Source organism: Paralichthys olivaceus, chromosome 2 (genome assembly GCF_024713975.1).
Source record: "Paralichthys olivaceus isolate ysfri-2021 chromosome 2, ASM2471397v2, whole genome shotgun sequence".
NCBI lineage: Eukaryota > Metazoa > Chordata > Actinopteri > Pleuronectiformes > Paralichthyidae > Paralichthys > Paralichthys olivaceus.
The window spans coordinates 843,781-866,545 of NC_091094.1; the positions used below are offsets into that span (position 1 = coordinate 843,781).

General features: G+C 45.9%; 2 protein-coding genes across 8 annotated transcripts in view; one reads left to right on the forward strand and one right to left on the reverse strand.

Moving 5' to 3' along the window:
• pcbp4 (poly(rC) binding protein 4) overlaps positions 1-11,884 on the forward strand; it is a 100,280-nt gene extending 88,396 nt beyond the window's left edge. For 5 of the 7 annotated variants that reach the window (XM_069515221.1, XM_069515216.1, XM_069515226.1 and 2 more), the window contains 5 exons: positions 1,680-1,721; positions 1,856-1,934; positions 3,091-3,146; positions 6,393-6,562; positions 7,513-11,884. In XM_069515221.1, the coding sequence (XP_069371322.1) occupies positions 1,680-1,721; positions 1,856-1,934; positions 3,091-3,146; positions 6,393-6,562; positions 7,513-7,924 (759 nt within the window). In that variant the 3' untranslated portion in view covers positions 7,925-11,884. The other 2 variants (XR_011239392.1, XM_069515238.1) reach the window with 2 other exon arrangements.
• Positions 11,885-16,479: 4,595 nt separating this feature from the next.
• On the reverse strand, positions 16,480-22,682 carry rbm15b (RNA binding motif protein 15B). The gene has a single exon (XM_069515209.1). The coding sequence runs from the start codon at positions 22,301-22,303 to the stop codon at positions 19,781-19,783; it is 2,523 nt and encodes an 840-aa protein (XP_069371310.1). The 5' UTR covers positions 22,304-22,682; the 3' UTR covers positions 16,480-19,780.
• Positions 22,683-22,765: the final 83 nt, after the last annotated feature.

Here is a 22,765-nt window from a genome sequence, read left to right on the forward strand (position 1 = left end):
TGGAGGGGACCCTCTCTACGGAGGACGCCATGTTTTTTTAAAACCACAGGTTCTTCTTCATGTTTGGAATGAGAGGGGGAGGGGAGGAGTGTTCAGCTGCAACATGTCACTTCACCACTAGATGTCACTAAATTCCACACACTGCACCTTTAATTTATTCTCTGGACAGAAATAGATTTTCACTGAGTTGACAGGATCGTGTGCTCGTCACTTCTCGGCCTCTCGGTATTTTAAAGAAGCTTCTCAGCAGGTTGATCCAGAGAACGAGCTTCCTCCCTCCTCTTTCTTCTACAGGACGTAGAACATAATAATAATAATAATAATAATAATAATAATAATGTAAAGTGTGTAATGAGACACTTGCTCTCAGCTTCTTCTCCAGTTACTGTTTTTCATAATCGCACGATGTGATGAAGAATCCCTGATTCCTGGACACTCGGCTCTAAAAGGGAGGAGCCGTAAATATCCACACAGGTACCGAAGGGGTCACCCCCCCCCCCCCCCCCCCCGAGGATTAAAGATGCAGATCAAAGCCACTTCCTTCGCTCAGAAGTTTAATAAACACGAGCTCAGACGTGCAGGAGCTCCTCCCCCCCCCCTGCAGCTTCCATTCATGCTGCATTAAGACGCTCATCAATATTTATGAGTTGATGGAGTTTTATTCGCTGAACCGTTTGTCTTCAGGCGTCAACGTCTCCACCGAGTATAAATATTTACCAGATCAATATCTCACATCAAGGACGCAGATATTAACGCGGAGGAGGCGGAGCTCACCCGGGTCGTTCACGCCTGTCGACGCCGTGTTCCTCCCTGCAGGAAACAAAGGGTTAACATCTGGGGTCAAAAGTTCAGCAGCAGACTGCGTCAACGAGAACGACTCTGAAGTTATATAAGGTCTACACACACACACACACACACACAGACACACACACACACACTCACACACACAGACACACAGACACACACACACACAGACACACACAGACACACACAGACACACACACACACAGACACACACACACAGACAAACACACAGACACACACACAGACACACACACACACACACAGACACAGACACACACACAGACACACACAGACACAGACACACACACACACAAACACACACACAAACACACACACTCACACACACAGACACAGACACACACACACACACACACAGACACACACGCACACACACACACACACAGACACACTCACACACACATCACCTGATGATGAGAAGACAAAGAGCTCCGTCCCTTCAGCTCAGAGATAAACACAGATGTCCCAGGAGACGCTGTGAGGACGGACGTCCCTTCAGCTCAGAGATAAACACAGATGTCCCAGGAGACGCTGTGAGGACGGACGTCCCAGTGAAAGACATTTCACTGCCGTGTTTTCAGGATCTCTTCCTTCGTGTGATGGAGCAGAGGGAGACGTTAATCCTGATGATGAGAAGACAAAGAGCTCCGTCCCTTTGGCTCGGAGATGAACACAGAGAGGTTTCTGTGGGGAATCGTCTTTAAAGCCTCGAACGTCTTTTTAATTGTTTGTGGGCGTCGTGTTGTGAGCTCCAGAGATGTGGAGGAAGAGTCAAGCTACGACTCTGAATCAGAATCAAAGTGACGGAGGTGTCAGTGTTCTCACCGTGGTTTCATCTGTGTCTCTCTCTGTTCCAGACGTACGCGGTGCAGAGCCACTACGGCATTCCACACTCAGAGGTGAGAAAACCCTGTCGTGACTTTTACATTCTTTTATATTTTCTGTGAGCGACACAACGTTCACTGCTTCACTTGCTGTCGTGAGATGAATTATTAATTATTGTTCGTTAAATCACGTCCTTCCTGTTTCTCAGTTAGCAAAACTCCACCAGCTGTCCATGCAGCAGCAGGGCCTCTCCCCCATCAGCCAATCAGCTGCACAGGTTCTGCCAGGTACGCACACACACACACACACACACACACACACACACTCAGACACACACACACACACACACTCAGACACACACACACACACACACCTATGAAGTGAGAGAGAAAGAAGAAGAAAGTCTTAGAAGTTGTTTTGATGTTTTTGGGCGTGTCTGTGTGTGTGTTTGTGTCTGTGTGTTTGTGTGTGTGTGCCTGAGTGTGTGTGTGTGTGTGTTTGTGTCTGTGTGTTTGTGTGTGTGTGTGTGTGTGTGTGTGTGTGTGTGTGTGTGTGTGTGTCTGAGTGTGTGCTCTGACGTCACTTTGTGTCTCAGTTCTTCAGGTTTCTTTGTTGTTGAACTCACAAACTTGATTTATTCACCATCATTACTTTTCACAGGAGAAACGTTTTAATGTTACGTGTTCATTTGATCTGCTTTGAGTCCGTTAGTGGAAAGAAATAGAAATAAATTGAGCTGAAGCTGGAGACAACTGGTTTTTGTTCTTGTGAATTCAACAGTGAGACACAAACGGAGCGTGGACAGTTCGTCTTCAGGTTGTTATGAGAGTTAAATGCTCGTAAATCGTGAAACGTGTCAGCGCTGCTCTTTGTGGAGATGGTCTCCCGTTCCCTCCTCGGAGAGGTCGGAGGTCACGGTCGCTGCAGCCGTGGAGCTGACGGGACGTCAGTGTCGTGTTCAGGGACACTTCAGCACGCTGAATATTTACTGTCACACACGACGGGAGCATGTTCAGCGTCACGCTCCCGTCAATCACACAACAACAACACGCTTAGAAGAGAACCATGAGTTTAACTTTTTAAAGTTTCTGTCTTTGTTTTTACCCTAATGTCGCTTTATTTCTTCTCTTCATCCTCTCTCTGTCTCTGTCTCTCCCTCTGTCTGTCTCTGTGTCTCTCTCTGTCTGTCTCTCTCTCTCCCTCTGTCTGTCTCTCTGTGTCTCCCTCTGTCTGTCTGTCTGTCTCTCTCTCTCCCTCTGTCTGTCTCTCTGTGTCTCCCTCTGTCTGTCTCTGTGTCTCTGTCTGTCTCTCTGTGTCTCCCTCTGTCTGTCTGTCTCTCTGTCTCTCCCTCTGTCTCTCCCTCTGTCTGTCTCTGTGTCTCTCTCTCTCTCTGTCTCTCCCTCTGTCTGTCTCTGTGTCTCTCTCTCTCTCTCTCTCTCTCAGGGGGCATTGAAGCCAGTTCTCAGACCACGTCTCAGGAGCTTCTCATTCCAAACGACGTGAGTATAAAATATCACAGTTTATATATAAATATAAATGTAAGTTGACTTATTCACCGTTGATTAGCAACATGTTAGAATCACGTTTGTTTCATTAAGTTTTTATAAAGCTCATTAAATTAAAACTCTGAATATCATATATGAATATTTCACCTCAGACTCACACACGAGCTTCGAGTCACAACACAGATAATTCGCTGTCGCAGCTCTGATGCTCGTATTTTATTTGTCAACCTGACACCGAGTGTTGGACTCAAACTCACGAGCTGGAGTCTCACGACGGTTCAGTCAAAATGTTCAGGGAACTTTTTCACACTTTCTCATTTTTTGGTCCAAACTTTCCAAACAGGTTTTTTTGTCTGAATCTGGTCGTACGAAGACAAAAGACACGAACAGGCCTCAGGAGCTTTTATGTCCCATTTCTTTAGTCAACAACTTTCTAATTTTGTATCAGACCAACTTCACACTCAGCGACTTCCTGTTCCACTTCCTCCGCTCATTAACAGCTTCTATCTTTTATCCAGGGTTGAACGTTCACATTATAGATTTCATTTTTCCAGGAGGAGTCAGATCCAGGAATCTTTTCTGTCTTTAACATTTTGAACAGAATGACTCGAGACTCTTGATGGAAACAATCCTGAGGACTGAGTTTTCTTTGAATCCGGTTCAGCCTCGTTACTCGGCTGCCGATTCTTCTGGACGTGTGTAAACGCAGTCGATGGGTGAAGCTCTGAACAGCTGATCAGTGACTGGATGAATTACTGTCGGTGACGGACAGAGGGAGTGTGTGTGTGTGGGGGGGGTCTTATAAACTAAAGGTCACAGCTTTGACCTCATAACAGTCGACATGTCCATCACATGTCCTTCGTCCTTGAGCAGGACACTGGAGCATTCAGATGTTCTGTGTTCTCGAACACGTCACCGTCTAAACTGACGAGGGTTCCAAAGATCTGAACTCCAGAGAAAACCCCACCGATCGGTCATGTTTCAACGATTTGATCCAAACTGAAACATCTCCACGTAACATTCATGTTCCCCTCAGGATGAACCGTAAAACTCTGGAGATGCGTCGTTCAAACTGCAGATCTTTAAATTCAATGAAGAGAAAACAAACGAACCCCCGCTCTCCGACAGGAAGCAGCAGACGACCTCTGTCTGCTCACGGTTAACAAACGTTCACAAACGTGGTGGGAAACTGTGCGTGTGTGGGTGGGGCCAGCGAGCGAGCGATTATTTCCCAAGACGTCCACTTGGACAGACGAGGAGGTTCCAGATGTTTTGGTGATGAGGGCCGACGCCGTGTGGACGAGCTGTAAACAACAACACTGATCTTTACACAGCAGAGTTCAGACGTCATGTCCCGCCTCCTGCTGCTCTACAGGCTCCGCCCCTCGTTACCCACATGCTCCTGTTGTTGTGAACGAGTCGACGATCTGCTGCTGCGGCTGAATCCTCCTCTTCATCCATTCTTCATCCCACTGAGGCTCTTCCTCAGAAACTCACACAGTCACATTTACTTAATGTTTGCCGGCTCTTTAATAAACGATAAAAAGGACGCAGAGGAACGCCCCCGTCACGATCTCACAGGAAGCTGACGAGATAATCAACACCTCTGTGGGTGCTGTCACCTCTCAGCTATAAATTAGCTCAAGGTCCCAGAGGGTTCGTCTTTCTGTGGTTTTAATGTGTTTATACACACAGCTCTGTGTGTGTGTGTGTCTGTGTGTGTGTGTGTGTGTGTGTGTGTGTTACACTGAGTCATTGAGCAGCTTAATAACATCCCATAGTTCAGAGCTTTAACCACCACCCTGCCTGACTCGCCCTCTCTCTCTCTCTCTCCACATCTCGAGGGCGGCAGGGATTCGCCCAAAAATAGCCGTCGCTTCATCCTCCTCAGCTTCACGCTGGGTGGGGGGGGGGGGGGGCTGAAAACTCTAGAGCAGAGTCATTCTCTCACAGACTTCTATAGAGTCGCCCCCTGCTGGTCACTACACAGAAGACAGGGTTCGGGCTGGTTTGTTGTTTCCAGTGTTGACTGATGCCATTAGAGATGCTAAGCTAACACCAATGCCAAGCTAAGTGAAAAGAAGCACAGTTGTCTCCAACAGCGAGAACTTAACGAGCCAGGGGGACGTTCATGACGTGGATTCACACAAATGGTCCTGACCTGGTTGTTGTCAGCTGCCACTTTGTCTTCTTCCTCCCACAGTGTTATTATAGATACCACACACACACACACACACACACACACACACACACACACACACACACACACACACACACACACACACACACACACACACACACACACACACTTCAGTTATCAGGCCTAGTTCCATGAATAACTCACTTAGAGCTCCATCAGAAGTTGTTTGTCAAATGAGGAAAGGAATGTTTGGTGTTCAGAGAGAGAGCGAGAGACAAGGGTCTTAATCTGCTCTCCACCAAACTGGCTGAAACATTTGACTCAGACATTTTACTAGGAGGCTGCAGAACATGTGAGGAACATGTGAGGAACCTGTGAGGAACCTGTGAGGAACCTGTGACCCCACATGTCTCTCTGCAGTCTCCAGGTCTGAGTTGTTGTCTCCAGTCTGGTGTCCACCACTTCCTCTGGAGGACGTGACTGTGCTCCAGGTTGTTTGAGATCGACCTCAGGTTTCTGCTGCTGTAACGATCAGATAACTGCAGAGCTTTCAAAGAACGGCTCTGTTTCCAGACAGCGTCACTCAGCGACTCGGACGGGAACTTGTGAGACAGCTACAGTCAGAACATGTGTGATATTCACCGACAGGTCCTGAACGACCTGATGTCGACCTGTTCTCCGTCAATGAGAATATTTATGGTCTGAAGCGACACAGAGATCAGCTCAGTAAATATTTGTCTGGTGTTACCGTGACACCTGCTGTGACGAAACCCCAATGATCCCAGTATAGAACACACACACACACACACACACACACACACACACACACACACTAAGCTGATGGCAGGCAGATGAGTCAGAGTTCGTCACCTGTCGCTATTTTCAAATTCTTAAACAAGAAAACACAAGAAGTATCTAAAATATCTTAACGTTTTTTCTTTGTGTGTGTTTTGTTCATATCCTTTTTTGTTTCGTGAACACAAAGTAAAAACATTTGACAGCTGGTGCATCACACATCAGAACACATTGGTGTCGTCAGAGACTCAGTAACCGCGTCGCACCTTTAACCCTGAATCCTCTGTGTCCCCGCCTCCTCACAGCTGATTGGCTCCATCATCGGACGTCAGGGCACCAAGATCAACGAGATCCGGCAGGTTTCTGGAGCTCAGATAAAGATCGGCAGTCAGCTGGACAGCACCAGTGATCGTCACGTCACCATCACCGGCACGCCCATCGCCATCAACCTGGCTCAGTACCTGATCACTTCATGGTGAGTTTCCAAACTGGTTTGTGGCGGCAGCTAAAGATTCAAACTCCACAAGCTGCTGCAGAACAAACCGACGTCGTGGCGAGAAGCTAAACTCCCGAAACAAGACGAGAAACGCATCAGTCAACAAGTCGGATTATTTCTGTCTCACAAACTTTTCCCGTTAGCGTCTTTGTTTCTCAGTGTTTGATCCAAACCATCGTCCGACCATGACTCCGCCTCTGGAGCGTCCAGACTCCATCTTCTGTTCCCTGTCCACTACTTTCTGTTATCACACAAACACGAACTCTTCTCGGTCGAGGTGTTTTAGGTCCAGGTGACATTTTGGCTGAATTTTGATTCAATTAAAAAGTCTTGAATTGTTTAAATCTGCAGACGTCCTGAAGCTGAACCATTGAGACACGAGTTTTAAAGGTTGAAAACATTCGAGGTGTCAAATCACTAAATATTCCAAACACTGTAGTAAACAAACCTGAGCTAACGATGCTAACGATGCTAAGGTAAAAAAAAAAACAGAGACTGTGACGTTTGAAGTTTTTTTATGCTTCTTCTTCTTCTTCTTCATCATCTTCATCATCTCTGACAAACTTTCATCCTAATGTCTGTGCGATGGTTGTGTCCCCTCCTCCCTAAGCCCCCTCCCGAGCCATCACCCCAACTTACACAGCACACCCCCCATCCGTACAGCGCCCCCCCGACAATAATCTGTTGCTCCTCCAGTAGAACTTGGTTTTATGATTTCACTTCTTTCATTTTGATTCTAAAATCCTCTTTGTTTTTCTCTATGATTTAGTTTTTGATTTTTTTAACATGTCTTTGGTTTAACCCTCTAACCCTTCTCCATCCAAACCCCTCCCCCGTACCGCTCTCCCCTCCCTCCACCCTCCGTCCCTTCCTTCCACCTCCTCTTCCTCCCTTCCTCCCTCCCTCCCCTCGTCCCTCCCCTCCTCCAGTTTAGAGACCGCCAAATCCACCGCCCAGTCCTCCTCCATGCCGTCTCCCGTTGACCTGACCATGAGCTTCACCCAGCCCGCCCCCCCTGCCTCGTCCTCCTCCTCCTCCCCCCTGGCAGCGATGGGCGGCACGATGCCCCACGCTCCCCTCCTGGGGGCCCCCTACGCCTTTCCCCTCTCCAGCCTCCTGGGAGTGAAATCCATCCCCTACCTGGCCCTCTCCAGCCCTCCTGCCTCAGCGGCGGCGGCGGCGGCCATTGGGGCTCCCTTGTTACCAGGCTCAATGCAGACGGCAGCGACCGCAGGCGTCCCGGCTCATGCGGTGGCGGCCCTGGCGTCCTACACGGCTAAGATCTCCTCCTCAGCCAACGGGATGAAGAAGCCGGAGCGACAGAAGTTTGCTCCGTACTGAAGAGGAAACGTCACTGAGGTATCTGGTCTCAGACTGAGGGCAGTTTCTTTTTCCTTCTTCATCACTTTTGACCTTTTCTGTCTTTGTCCCTTTCCTCCATTTTGACTGTTTCTCTGTGGAAGTGGCATCACTGGGAGGAGTCTGTCTCTGATGAGTCACAGTTCACGTCGAAGAGCAGCTCCTCTTCACTAACTCCTCTGACTTTCACAATAAAAGCCTCCCTCTGGGTTCCTGGTGGAAGCTTTTATTGTGAAGCGGCAGAAGATGAGCCCGACCCGCTCGTCAGCCAGAAAAATAGTTTGTTAAACTCAGGAACCGAGTTTGGTTCTAATGGGAACTGAACATAATCTGAAACTAAACATCCAACCTCAGAGACTCAGGAGGACGATAGAGACACAGAGACTTTTAGAGACAGAAGAGACGGATATGAAGACTCTGTCCTTCAGCGTTAAACACTTTTAATGGTTGAAACAAACAGACCTGAAAAATCTACTGACCAATCAGAGCAGACTATCGGGGGGGTCTTAAAGAGACAGCCTCTAAAACCAAGTGTTTGAGACAGAGGCTGAACAGAGGAGCTGCAGCGATGGACGGTCTGAACTTTAGAGCATGAAAACATTTGACGTTATTATAATTATATAACAATCAAACTGAAAACGTCTCCTATAAAAATGTGATGAAGATTCAGACGCTGTCGAAAAAACTTCCTGTGATTTATTCAACAGTGAAAATTTACTTTCAGGAGATAAAATGTTTCATCTCATGAATTTTGTTTTAATCTTTGAGGTGATTAAAGTCGTGTGTTAAAATCCTTTAGAGACAAAACATCACTTTGATTTAATGAGAAAAATCCGACTCAGTAGAATCTCAGTTTTATTTTCCAGTTATCCCACTTTCACGTCTCACTGAACTTTGTGTGTGTCTGGGAGTTTTGTTTTTGACGCTGCCCTCGTCGGAGCGAGACGACGATTCTGAGATTTGAGTTGATTTGGGCCACGAAGCCTCTAAAAGCCATAAAGACTTTTCAGCTTTTCCTCCCCCGCTCCTTTATTCTACTGTGTACTCACATATTTATTGACTAATATGAAATATTCCCTCAGAGAATTTATATCACTGGTCACTAACACTGAGCTGAACGACTCGGCTTTTGTATACAATGATGTCGACTTGTATAAAACTACTTCCTGTCTGCTTCCTGTCTCTTTTTTATTTCTTTCGTTTGTTGTAAAGAGTTTTTTAAAACATACAATGGATTTTAAAAGTTTCTCTCTTCCTGTGTTTACAGTCTGTTTTGTTTTCATTCTCAGTTCTCATTTTAAAATGTGTTGTTTAAATTATTTTTTTAACTTATTAAAGGAGTATTACATTTACAGTTTTAGAAAAAAAACTTTTCCAACATGGCTGCAGGTAAACACTGTAAAACTCTTCTTGTTTTTTTTAGTTGTGTGAACAAAGAATAATCATTTCCTCTGTATCATTGATGCTAATAACCAGATGTTTTGTTAGATAGAAGAGTTGTGTTTTCACATGTGAGCTCAAACTGGACGTTTTAACACACACACACTCTCTGAGCGTAAACTCGTCGACCTTCAGCCACAGAACTAGAATCAAGTAGATCCACTTCCTGTCTGCGCAGAGGAAGTGATGATGATGTCACTGCCATGTGAGGATCTAACGATGACCTCGTCACATCTGAGCAGAAATATCAGATTCATGAAAATTATTTAAAAAAAATTCCGGTAAAGAAAAACCATCAAAGAAAAGACGATGAACATTTTTGGTGTTTTTTTATCGAGTCGGTAAAAATCTGAGTCCGTGTGAAAACAGTTATGTCAATCAGACTCCAGAAATCAAATGAAGGTCCCGCCCACACGCTCTGGACCAATCAGGAGTCAGTGAACAAACATCAGAGAGAAGAACGAGAAGAAACGACAGAAACATCTTTGAAATGTTGATTCATTTATTCTGTAGCCGGCCACCAGGGGGCGATCGAGAGGCGTTGACTTCACGATTATGGAGCTGTCATGTCGACCATCTTTGTTTACCGTCGATGGGCGGGACCTGTATTTGCGTAAACGTGATTTGATTGACAGGTGCCGTTTGAAAATTGCAGCTTTTCTCTACCGAACGTAAACCGAGTGAAACACGTGACTACGTGATCACGTGACTGATCACGTGACTGATCACGTGACATCTGCTGTTTCCTGTGACGTGTTTACTTGTCGTGGTTCTGTGGCGGAGAACGATCGAGCAGCGCTCAAAGACCTGACAGATGTTTACTGTGCTCTGTTTTTTAATCGACCTGATGCTCAGAGAATTTTACTGAGAGAATAATGCTGCATGTTTACTTGGCCTCACTAACACACACACACACACACACACACACACACACACACAGGCCTGGTGGTTGCACTGACAGAGTGATAAAAGCAATACTGAGAAACAGATCAGCCGCTGAGTAGCTTCACGACGCAGCAGATGAATCTCGTGTTTTCAGACACTTTCATGTCGTCTTTGTTTCTTCTGTTGTTTCAGAATCATTCTGAGAAAAATGTTCAATATGAAACAAACGTACTTATTTTTATAAAACCTCGATGAACCGATCACGTCACTCGTCCGTCCTCTCCACGCTCACTTCTTTTCTTTTTCTTTTCTTTAACTTCCTGTCCGTCGTCCACGTGTCCTCCGTCCATTTGCATGAGCGTGACTTGAATTGATGTCTATGCAAAATCGTCTCTGTGTGGTTCGGCTCAGTGACACGCGTGTGGGGGCTCACGTGCACGCGTGTGGGGGCTCACGTGCACGCTGCGCCGGTGCTCGTGAAGTGAAGCTGAAATCAAAGGGCTACAGTCGACACCGGGTCTGATTCACGCTGCGTCCGACCAGTTCACACACGGACACGATGGCGACCAATCACAACGAACAAAACATACAAAGTGATTTCTACTGAAACAGAACAATGAAAAACTTCCATATACTTCACTCAGTACATGTACTTGTAGTACACAGTGTACTCTGGTGTACTCCTTTAAATCAAACCACAAATAAAACAACATCAACACCTCGGCTGCTAAATTATCCACCGGTCACATGACGTGGAAATGAGGCCGACATGGATACGACGCGTCGCCACTTCCTGCTGTCCAAAGTGTCTCAGGTACAAACGCTGCCATCTTGTGGTGATGACGTCATTTGCGGTCAGTCTGTGCAGCAGTGATCGCGGAGCAGAGGCGGGGTTTTAAAGTCTCGTCATGATTGACAGCTGAGACTGACTTGTGATTGGTCGAGCTTATGTATCATCAGCACCTTGATGCCACGCCTCCACTCCTCCGTCGCTGCTGACTGCAAATAACCTCAAGATGGCAGCGTTTGTATTCGAACTATTTGGTACTCATTTCTGGAGGAGGTGAAGAAGTGTCGTCCATCTTTGTTTCCAGTCTATGATTCTTATTTTCACAGATTAACGTCACTAAACACGTTTCACTGTTCGGACGTGAAAACATCGGAACAGGATAAATAAATAAATAAATGTGGTGACGTGAATCCGACGCTCGAGCCGAGAGACGGAGACTTTCAGCGACGCTACACGAGTCTGCAGCAAACACAGAGAAGAATCCGCGGTTTGATGACGCTCTCATTCCAAGTTGTACAACAGAGACACACATTAACCTGTACAGCAAGTACACACTTACAAACACACACACACACACACACACACACACTCACACACACACTCACCCGAACCAATCGCAGAACTAAACGAGTTATGAATATTTTATTGCACTTGAACATGAAAAGTCCATTAGGACCAGATATTCTCTGCTGAGTACGACGAGCTGCCATCGTTTCATTTCTGCTTCCTGTGAAGACGATCGCTCCGTGTGTCAGCGTGTTCGTGATTCTGTTTCTTTACATTCATGTCATGTTCTAATTAATAAAAGCCACACTGAGAAAAACTGAGAGGCCGAGTCGTGTTTGTCATGAAGTCGTGTTCACACAGGATTACGACTGTGGAGGGGTCAGCGATGTAGCTCACACACACACACACACACACACACACACACACACACACACACACACACACACACACACACACTCACACACACTCTACAGTCCCAGAGGGGCAGATGCTCCTGACGTCTGATGAGGCAATCACAAGATCTGATCCATCATGACTGACAGGAGGACGAGGAAGTGGGGGAGGGGGGAGATGAGCTCTAAAAAAGAAATAGGAGAGGATGATGGGAGGAGGGGGAGGGGGGGAGGGGGAGGGGGGATAGATGCAATAACAGAAGAAGTGGAGAGAATGAAGGAGGATGAATATAGAACATTGTATAGTACAAAACATACTGAAGCTAAAGGTCCGAGTGTGTTTGAGAGAGAGGAATCAAAGACCTACGACCCTGAAACCTTCATCTTCATCCTCATCTTCATCTTCATCTTCATCTTCATCTTCATCTTCATCCTCATCTACATCCTCATCTACATCCTCATCTTCATCCTCATCTACATCCTCATCTTCATCCTCATCTTCATCTTCATCTTCACCTTCATCTTCATCCTCATCTACATCCTCATCTTCATCCTCATCTTCATCTTCATCTTCACCTTCATCTTCATCCTCATCTACATCCTCATCTTCATCCTCATCTTCATCTTCATCTTCATCCTCATCTACATCCTCATCTCTTCTCTTCAAAGGCAGAACGTTTTCTCTTGTTTGTCCCTTTAAGTGTCTAAAATACTGTGTTAGTGTTTATTATCATTATTCTACAGAACAAAGCTTTAATCCAGTTCAATGAACAGACTCATCTAGAAGACACACACACACACACACACGCACACACACACACACACACACACACACACACAGACACACACGCACACACACACACACGTGACATTTGGTTTATAAATGTCACGTGTGTCAGGTTGTAGACGTGCAGACGCATCATCCATCTCGTCCTAAAGGCCACAAACACAACTTCAAATAAGAACTCTTCCTCTCAGTCTCTCGTCTCAGGGTGAAGAAGAGGAGCCGCGCACGTAGAAGATGAAGACGTCAACTTGGAAAGACGAGGACGTTCTGGAAAATGTTCAGTTATTATTTTCTGAACATTTTCTGGAGTTCATGTCTGAAAACAGCTTCACGCCTTCTCCTCCTCCTCCTCTTCTCCTCCTCCTCCTCTTCTCCTCTTCTCCTCCTCCTCCTCTTCCTCCTCTTCCTCCTCTTCCTCCTCTTCCTCCTCCTCTTCTCCTCTTTCCTTCCCTCTCACTCAGATGTCCTCGTCCTATTTGTCCCTCCTCCTCCTCCGTCTCAGACAACTGATACTTATCCACCATAATGAGGAGCTCGTCTCCTCCGGCCTGATGAGGAGTCTCCTGTGTTGTTTTGTTGAACCATCTTCCCTCCCACTCCTTCCTCATCCCAAAATAATCCCCTCCTCTTCCTCATACTCTTCCTCTCCTCATCCTCTAATCCTCCCCCTCTTCTCTCTGCTGTATCTTCTTCTCTTTTGCTCAAATGTCACCCTCCTTCCTCCTCCTCCTCCTCTTCATCTCTCTCGAGCACCTCACAATATTTCCTCCTCTGTTTCCTGTTCTTCCTCTTTGTCTTCTCTCTTTATTTCTTGTCTCACCAGCTCGTCTTGTCTCTCGTCTTCTTCCTCCGTCCACAATCTTCTTCTTTTGTGCAGTTTCTATTTTTCCTCTTCATTTTGTTTTTTTTAAAGAATATAAATGTGTTTGTTAAGTGAAGCCCAAACATCTGGAAAGTAGACGTTGAATAAATGTTTGTGAAGATGTTTCTGTCGTTTCAGCTCGTTCTCTTCTCTCTGATGTTTGTTCAAGTGTTTCTGTTCAGTTTGGATTTAATTAGTTAATTGATGGCGGAGATGACGTAATTGGTCGAGGGCAATTATCAGTGCTGCCTGGGCAGCTGGCATGTTGTCGGATTTACAAAACTTCTCAGCAGACTGGAGGTTCACTCGACAATCACATCGACTTACTCCCAAAACTGTTTTTGTCATTTATACTTAAAATGCACGTCGAAGTTTTACAAGAAAAAAACATAAATTAAAAAATTGTAGTAGTAAGAGAAAGAGTTGTAATTTTATATGGAACATTTTTCTAAAGGTAAAATTTGTTATTCTACGAGAAAAAAGTTTTAAACATAAAAGCAAAAATCCCAAAATATTGCAAAGAGATTCTTTTGTAATTTTACGAGAACGAAATGAAAAACTAATTAAGAAAAATAAAGCCATTAATTTACATGAAAACAATTTACATATTACAAGAACAAAGTCAGAACATTTCTGAAGTGAAATTGTCATTAAACAAAAGAAGTTTTTGTTTAATGACAAAGTTTTATTGAAAAAATAATTAAAAGTCTAAAATTTACAAGAAAAAACTCATATTACTAAAAAACGAAATGTGGATCTTATGATATAATGTTGAAATTTTACAAAGGAGAAAAGTCTTAATTTTAAGAGATGAAACTTGTTTTAATCCCCAACCCTAACTCCAACCCTTAACCATTAACCCTTAACCATTAACCATTAACCATTAACCATTAACCCTTAACCCTTAACCCTGTCACCGAGATATTTTACTAACCCTAACTCTCTAACTCTAACTCTCTAACCTTAACTCTCTTACTCTCTAACTCTATAACTAACTCTATAACTAATTCTATAACTAACTCTATAAACAATTCTATAACTAATTCTATAACTAACTCTAACCCTTTTTTTTTTTTTTTTTACAAACATTTTTATTGATTTCACAATCAAAGCCAGTTTCCATTTTGTAAAACCCAGAGATCTTCCAACATTTGAACAACAGTATAATAAACCACATCGGATTTCCATAACACGACATACAGAAACAGAAAATAAATAAATAATAGACAATAACAATAATAAAACAATAAGGTAATAAATAAAAATAAATAAAAATAAATAAAATAAAACGAACCCTCACCCTTTTAATGACTGTCTCTGAGGAGTTATGTTTTCCTGTTGTAGTTGATTTGTTTATAAACAGAATGATTTCCATTAAAGTTTAAATCTCAGTAAATCTCAGATCAGACCATTTTAAATTCTTTATGTTAAATCTCTCACGTCTCTGATTGATTGACTGACTGATTGATTGATTGATTGACTGATTGTCAATGTCTCTCTGCCCCCCCACACCTCTTTATTTATTTATTTATTCATTAGTTTTAACATGTCATCATGTCAAAGTGTCACTTTGTCCTCCCATAGTCCCTCTGGCTCTTCTCTCTATCTCATTTCAGATAACTCCGGCACCGGGACTACAGGACCACAACGACCACCATCACCATCGTCTTCATTATTTATTTAGTTATTGTTATAGTCAGCCCTGATACTGATGGTGCCCAATTGTTCCTGGTCTCTCTCTCTCCATCTCATCTCTCTCTTCTCTCCCCCGCTTTCCACCAATCTCTCCTTTCCTCCCCCCTTCCTTTTCTTTCCTCACCCCAACCGGTCGAGGCAGATGACCGCCCACATTGAGCCTGGTTCTTCCAGAGGTGTCTCCCTTTAATGAGGGAGTTTTTCCTCCACAGTCGCCTGTGCTTGCTCATTGTGGGAACTGTTGGGTTTCTCTATGTTAATATTGTTTTAAGGTCTTGACCTTTAAATGTAAAGTGCCTTGAGATAATGTAAATTATGAATTGGTGCTATATAAATAAAATTGAATTGAATTGAATTGAATTGAATTGATTGATTGATTGATTGATTGATTGATTGACTGATTGATTGATTGACTGATTGATTGCTAACGAAGTAGAAGAGAAGTTTCAAATCTGGAAAGAAAACGAGAGAAAGAAAAAGAGCAAATCAGATGAAGAACAGCAGCACGTGAGCGCCCCCTGTCTGTCGCTCAGATTAGTGAAGCCTCCTCAGGGTTTGAGCTGTGGACCAATCATGATGTTTTATTGAGCTGTGCTGCCCCCTTGTGTTCACTCAGATTCTGTACAATGACAGTCACAGTTTTTAATTCTTGTCTCTGATGTTTCCTCTTAATTTGTTTTATTTATATCATTTTAATTGATTTGAATTTTTAGTTGCTCACTTCTTTGTAAAATGTAAATGCAGGATTGATTGTTCAGATTTCAACAGTGATTGATAAATAAAAGTCTTAAATTTTCCTTTTGACAACATGAACGTTTATTATTTAATCCTGTTTCAGACCCGAAGTTTCAAAATAAAGTTCCAAACTCCAACGTGACGTTTGACATTTTCTCCCAAATTGAAAGTAAAACACTGATCCCAGTCCAGTTTGTTATAAAATGAAAATGACTGTGATGTAATGAACTGTGTGAATTAACTCGTACTGTTCAGTAACATGTGGACTGTCCCTTTGTTTCCTCTTCTTATTAAATGTCTGTTTGAATCTATGACGTGTCATCAATCAATAAAACCCTTGAACAGAATCGAATGTGATTTATCTTAATTCCACTCAACAGATTCCTCAGGTCTCGTCTCCACTTTTCTTTTTGAATCTGTCAGAGAAAAGACTCCACTCTATCGTTTTACAAAGATCATAAAATGTTTATTACATTTCTTTAAATGCAGAATACGTCATGCTTCTATATCGACACCAAAACAAACCGTAGAGCGACTGAACCGACTGTCGTTCGTGGTCTGTGTGACGTCATCGGTCGCATCACAGCACGCCACGAGTTCAGATGAGGCAGGAAGTCTATTCACAACACATCGTTGGTCGAGGGCAGCTGATATAAAAACATCTTGTTTAACGGCGTATTGTACAAAACAGATTCATGTGTGGTGACGAACATTCACGACAGTTTCTGTGTTACATACTTCTACGTTTTTCCAAAAGCTTCTTTACGTCCTCACGGTTCAAACCTCAGAGTCAGTTTCACTTCAAACGAGTTCAAGTCAGAGATCAAGAAAGAGACAACAACTTTCCGACCGACGACTCGGCTGCGTACGACAACGTGATAGAGCCGAAAACAGTCTGAGATATTTCAAGAGAGACGTCGTGATACCAAGAGAATGAGGAGGTCGGAAATCTTTCAGATTTAAGTCGTAATATCACAAGAATAAAGTCATGATGTCACAAACTAAATTCATAATATCACGAAAATTATTTTGTAGAATCACAAGAAATAAAGTGGTGACATCACAAGTATCAATCACAACTTTCTCCCGATATCACGACTTCATTTCAGAGATGTTTTCTTCGCCCCTGATGTTCAGTCGCAGACGAGATGAAACGTGAAGAGCAGCTGCAGTAAAACAAGTAAATAAACAAGTTGTTAAAGTTGAGTTACCAGTGGTGGAAAAAAGATTCTTAACAAACTTACAAAATACTCATTTAAAACTTTACTTAAGTAAAAGCAACATGAAAATAAAGAATATAAAGAAAACAAGATATAAAGTAATCCTGCTTCAACACTGTACGGCTGATGGAAGGATAATTAGTGAGCAGTCAGTCGAGGTGAAGCTGAAACTTTGTTCTCAGCTGTTTAACGAGCAAAAACGTGAATCTTGTAAAGTCTCGACGGTTTAAACTTGAAAACCGTTCATGTGCTGAAAGTGAAGTCAGAATATTTTACTGATCTGAATCAACAAGTCTTTTTCTTTTGAGAGAAACTCAAACAAATCAAATGAAATAACGTCAAGTTTTAGAAGACGATCGTCTTTAAAATAAAACATCTGCAGAGAACAAACATCTGTTGAACAAAGCAAATCAAATCAAAATAAGGCGCAACAGCGCCCCCTTCTGTAAGAACCCAGTAACTGCAGTTATAACATCACAGTGAGTTTCATCTTAACGAGACGTCGTGTTTGTTTCCTCATATTTTCCTCTTCAGCAGATTTACACAAACTACTGAAGTGATCTTAATGAGACTGTGTGGACGTGTGGCTCACGACCCGACACTCACAACCCACTCTTTAAATAAGTGTGATTTTTTTCTGCACAAGAGAACGTGTGATCTTCCTGGATCTGCCCACTCATCCAGGACGAGATGTAAGAACCTCATTCTGGAACCAGATGGAAAAGAGTAAATTCATGTGCTGAGTTATTTTCCACCGCTGGTAACTATGACCACAAAGTCCTGTAACAGGAAGTAACGCAGCCTCTGATTAAACACGATAAACGAATGATTAACAGAGACACAGTCGTCTGCAGGGACGTATTAGTACTTCAACTTTTACTCAATGTGTCAAATGTGTGACATGTAAGGAAAACTTCGAGAGCTGAGATGATTCCAGCAAAATCAAAAAACTTTTGTAGAATTATTAAACGTTGTCGTGCAAAAAAGGCCCAGAATTCAATTTTCTTTAGTGAAGACTCCGAAGTTTTCTGAGTCTTAAAATATCAACATGAAAATCTGTTGGTTTGTTTTTTTTCTTGTCAAAATGTTTTAGAACTTGTTTTCTGATATTTGAAGAATTAAATAATGAATTGATAAAATCACCTTCAGCTCAATAAACCTGACTTTTCTTTTCTGGCTGCAGACGTTCACCCACACTGTGATTTTACATTTCAGAACCAAACCCACGTGTGTTTCCAATCATTTGAATGTTTCTTCTCAACCTTAACAGATTTCAGCAGCTTGTGTCAGAAACAAACATTCGATCGTCTTTTTGACGATCGGTGAACGCAGCGTTGAAAACCAGCGTGTCACGCTCTCGTCCATCGTTTCCTGTGAGACGATGGACGGAGGAGACTTAGAGAAGAGCGACACACGTCCTTATTATTATCATCGCACAACAAACACAGAAACTGAACATTTACATTTCCAACGTTTCACACCAACAACATTCATCTCAAGAAGCAACGTCAACGTGTTTTAATCCTTAGTGTCTAATTTTTCATTCAATAACATCTTGGTGGAAAAACTTTGTTGGAATCGGTTTTATTTAACAATTGTATCTTGGCACTTAATGCTGACGTTAGAAAAATAAAGTGAATCACAACAGTTAGAATTAGTGTTCAAGACTTCAACTCTTCCAGAAGTGAATTAAACTAAAATGTCCACACGCATGTGGTTTGTATGTTTATGTTAATTCATCTCCTCGAGGACACGTCGATGGTTTTATTCAAACTAAAACCGTCGACGTCCGAGAGACTGAACTTTTAAAGCTGAGGCAACAGATGAGAAGAAAAACAACGAACGGGTTAAAAATGAGGAGTCGATGTTTTAAAACTGAATAAAAGTTCAGCTAAGATTTCAAATCTGAGCCGGTGACGTCATCCCACCTCGTACCAGCAACACAGAAACATCCTACAGCATTCTGAAAAGGAAGCACACATTTTAATATAAAACTTTTTTCTTTTCTTTTCCTGCATGCGACAGACACTCACACTGATGAGAGCGGAATGGTTGAACTGATAAAAACACTGTGAAGAGTAAACAGTCACAGGGACGGGTCAGGGGATTCTCGTCCGTCTCTACTTTAAACACAAAATAAAAATACAGACACCTGACGACGTCTCAACCTGCGAGCGGAGACGAACCGAGACTCATCAGTTTACAGTACAATCACTTTGTAGAAAACCTCGTCGTCCCACGTGTCCGAAGAAACGACCAAATAAAGTTAACAAGCGTAAAAACCAGGTTTTAGTGTTCGAGTGTGTGAGCAGCAGGTCTGTTCATCACTGACGCCCTGAGGCGGCGTCCGGGGGAGGAGACTAAAGTGAACAAGAGTAAAAGACGTGTAGTGTCGGTCGCTGTTGAGTTCATAAGACACCGAACAATAAAACTCATGTTTACAAACATGGAAGTCTCTGTGTGTGTGTGTGTGTGTGTGTGTGTGTGTGTGTGTGTGTTTGTGTGTGTGTGTGTGTGTGATAAAATCAATTAGTGTCAGTGACGATCACAATCACCATGTGCTCCTCGTCTAGATTACCCACAGTCCTCTTGGCAGCCTGCAGGTACTGCTGGGAGAACTCTCCGGGGGGGAAGGCGTACAGCATCGCCCCAGACCCCCCCTCCTTCGCGGCGGGGAGGCTCACGACTCCGGCCGCCTCCTTGTTCCGCAGGTAGGTCACCAGGTGGCGGAGCAGGCGCACCTGCAGTCCCGGCTCAGGGGCCGGGGCCTGGCGGTCGACGGGGCCCTGGAGGGCCAGCAGGATGGCGAACCCGTCGGGACGCCCCAGTTTGATGCGGCGCGACACCTCGTCCAGCCGGGTCTGGTCCATGCGGAGCCGCTGGGCGATCTTCAGCTGGCTGGGCTGGTTCTGGCTCTGCTGCTTCAGGGTCTCCTTCATCACCGCGCTGAAGAACGCCGGCCCGCCCTCCAGCAGGTACAGCTCCGTGGGGAAGCTGCTGTTCTTCAGGGCGAAGAAGCCATGCCACGACTTGGAGAGAGAGGCCTGGGCGAACTCGGACAGCGTGCTCGGAGAGGAGGAGGTGTGCGTGTCCGTGTGGGCGGCGGGAGAGCTGGCGGCGATGACCTCGCTGTTTCGATGGTGATGGTTGTTGAGGTGCACGCTGGACGACCTTTTGCCGTGGTGGCGACCAGACGGTGGATCCTCTTCGTTAACGGCAGCGTGGCGTCCTCCTGCGCCGCTGTCGGGGGAGTGATCTCTTGGCTCTGTGGTGGAGTCAGGGGCTCGGACCCGAGCTCGATCTGGACTCGCATCTGGAGAGACGACGCCATCTGGACCTCGAACCCTCGACCGTCCCCTTTCCTTCTCCTTTTCCTTTTCCCCCACCTGCCTATCAGTGGACAGACTCCTGCTCCGACTCCTCCTCCGGTTCCTCCTCTCCTCCTTCTCCTTCAGCCATCGCTCTCTGCTCCTGCTGCGGCTCCTCGCTCCTCTCCCGCTCCTCCCAAAGGCTTCCACGCCCCCCGCTCTCCGCTCCAGGCTGCGGGTCGGGCTGGCGGGGTAGTCTCTCTCCAGCACGGCTCTGTCTCTCTCCCTCTGGGACAGGGCGCTGTGGGAGGGCGGTGACGAGCGGTCCCTGGCGCCCCTCAGCTCTCGCTCCAGGCTGCGGTGGCGGCTGAAGGCCTCTCCGAGGAGGTCGTAGCTGGAGGGCAGCGCCACAGGGGGCTGATAGCCAGGGGGAAACGGTCGAGACGGGCTTTCCTCAACTTTAGCAAAGTCCACCCTCAGACGCCGCTCAGGGCCGCCCAAAGGAAAACCCCTCATCTGGGAGCAGGCGGCCTGAGCAGCGTCCAGACTTTCATACTGGATGTAAGCGAAACTGTCCCCTTTGACGTAGTCGATGTTCCTGATGCTTCCAAACCGATCGAACTCCCGAACCAGAGCAGCGAGGGAGTTTCCAGGACCAATGCCGCCGACCCAGAGTCGAGTGGTGGGGTTAGCTTTGCCATAACCGATCTTAATGGGGTTTCCCCCGATCAGCCGGCCCTGCATGGCCACTTTGGCTCGATGGGCCATGTCCAGGTTCTGAAACTTGACAAAAGCGTAGGCTCCGCCCTGTCCACGGGCCGGACGTTTGATCACCACGTCCTCGATGATTCCGTACTTGTCGAACCCCCTCCTCAGCTCCGCCTCGGTGACGTTACCGTCCAGGTTTCCGATGAACAGGTTGCTGGTCGCCCTCTGGTCGTCCTCGGGTTTTAGATCCTCCACCACAGGCATCGGGAGGCCGTAGGGTCGCCCCCTCTCATCCAACATCCCGTAGTAGTCCAGCAGCCTGTCCCGGTCCCTGCCCAGGCCCAGCGTCTCCAGGGCGTAGTGTCTGGCTCTCAGGTCCCTGATGCTGCTGACCGCGGGGCCCGGCGGGGACAGGGACCGCTGTCTGTACGGCGGGTGCAGCGGTAGATAACCGACGTCCGGCGGCGTCACACTCCGCCTCCTGACGTACATGGGTTCGATCTTCAGCTGCCGGTCCCCCAGCACCAGTCTGGAGGACTTGGCGTGCCGGGCCTCCTTGGCGTCCTCCGGGTGCCGGAAATTAACATATGCGATCCGGCCCAGCTCCGGCGTGTGCGACAGCTTCACGCTGACGTCCCCGAACTTTTTGAACTCGTGGAACAGCGCGTCCTCCACGTCCTCGTCCGACACCTGCGAGCCCAGGTTACTGATGAGCAGCGTCTTGTACTCCAGGGTCCCCGGCCTGGCTGCGGGCAGCTCCGCCGCCGTGGTGCGGAGCGGCGGGCGGCCGAGGAGGCTGAGCTCGTGTCGGTGGTGGAGCTCCAGAGCGGCCGCTCGCTCTTCCCTCTGCCGCGGCTTCTCCCGCTCCCTGCTCCGGCTGCGGCGGTGGTATCCCCGGCTCTCCGCGAGCAGCAGAGCCAGCGGCGGCGGCGGCGGCAGCTCCTCTCTCCGGGCGCTCTCTCGCTCCCTCTCCCGGGTCCGTTTCGCCGCGGCCCTGGACGGACTCGCCTCCCTCCCGGCCTGCCGCTTCATGTTCGCTGGGGGATGGAGCTCAAACTTTCCGGTGGCTGCAGCGGGGATCCGGCCCGGGCGGCGGGCTACGGGGCTGTTGGGGGGAATAGGGCGGCGGACACCGGCTCCGGTGGCGACTCGCTCCGGCGGCAGGCGCCGAGAATCAGCGTCAGTTTGAATAAAAACAGGAAAAACTGGTTTAAAAACATGTCGCTCCGCGGACCCGCACCGCCGCCGCCATCTTGGACAATAGGAATGTGCACTCTCCTCCTGGAGGGAGGGGGCCGCGATGACGTCACCAGTGACGGCCTCATGGCGTGTGACGCTGAGTTTTAAGTTAAATTATTATTTTTTATATTTTTTATTATTAAATATTATTATTAAATAAATCACATCAGATTCTGTTAAAACTCGACAACGCGACGTGTTTATTAGTGAAGTGAAAACACGTGTTTGTATTTTGAAGCTTGTTTTAAATGCCCA

Excerpts from the sequence above, each read along its gene's own strand:
- rbm15b (XM_069515209.1), bottom strand. The coding sequence starts at position 22,303 with ATGAAGCGGCAGGCCGGGAGGGAGGCGAGTCCGTCCAGGGCCGCGGCG.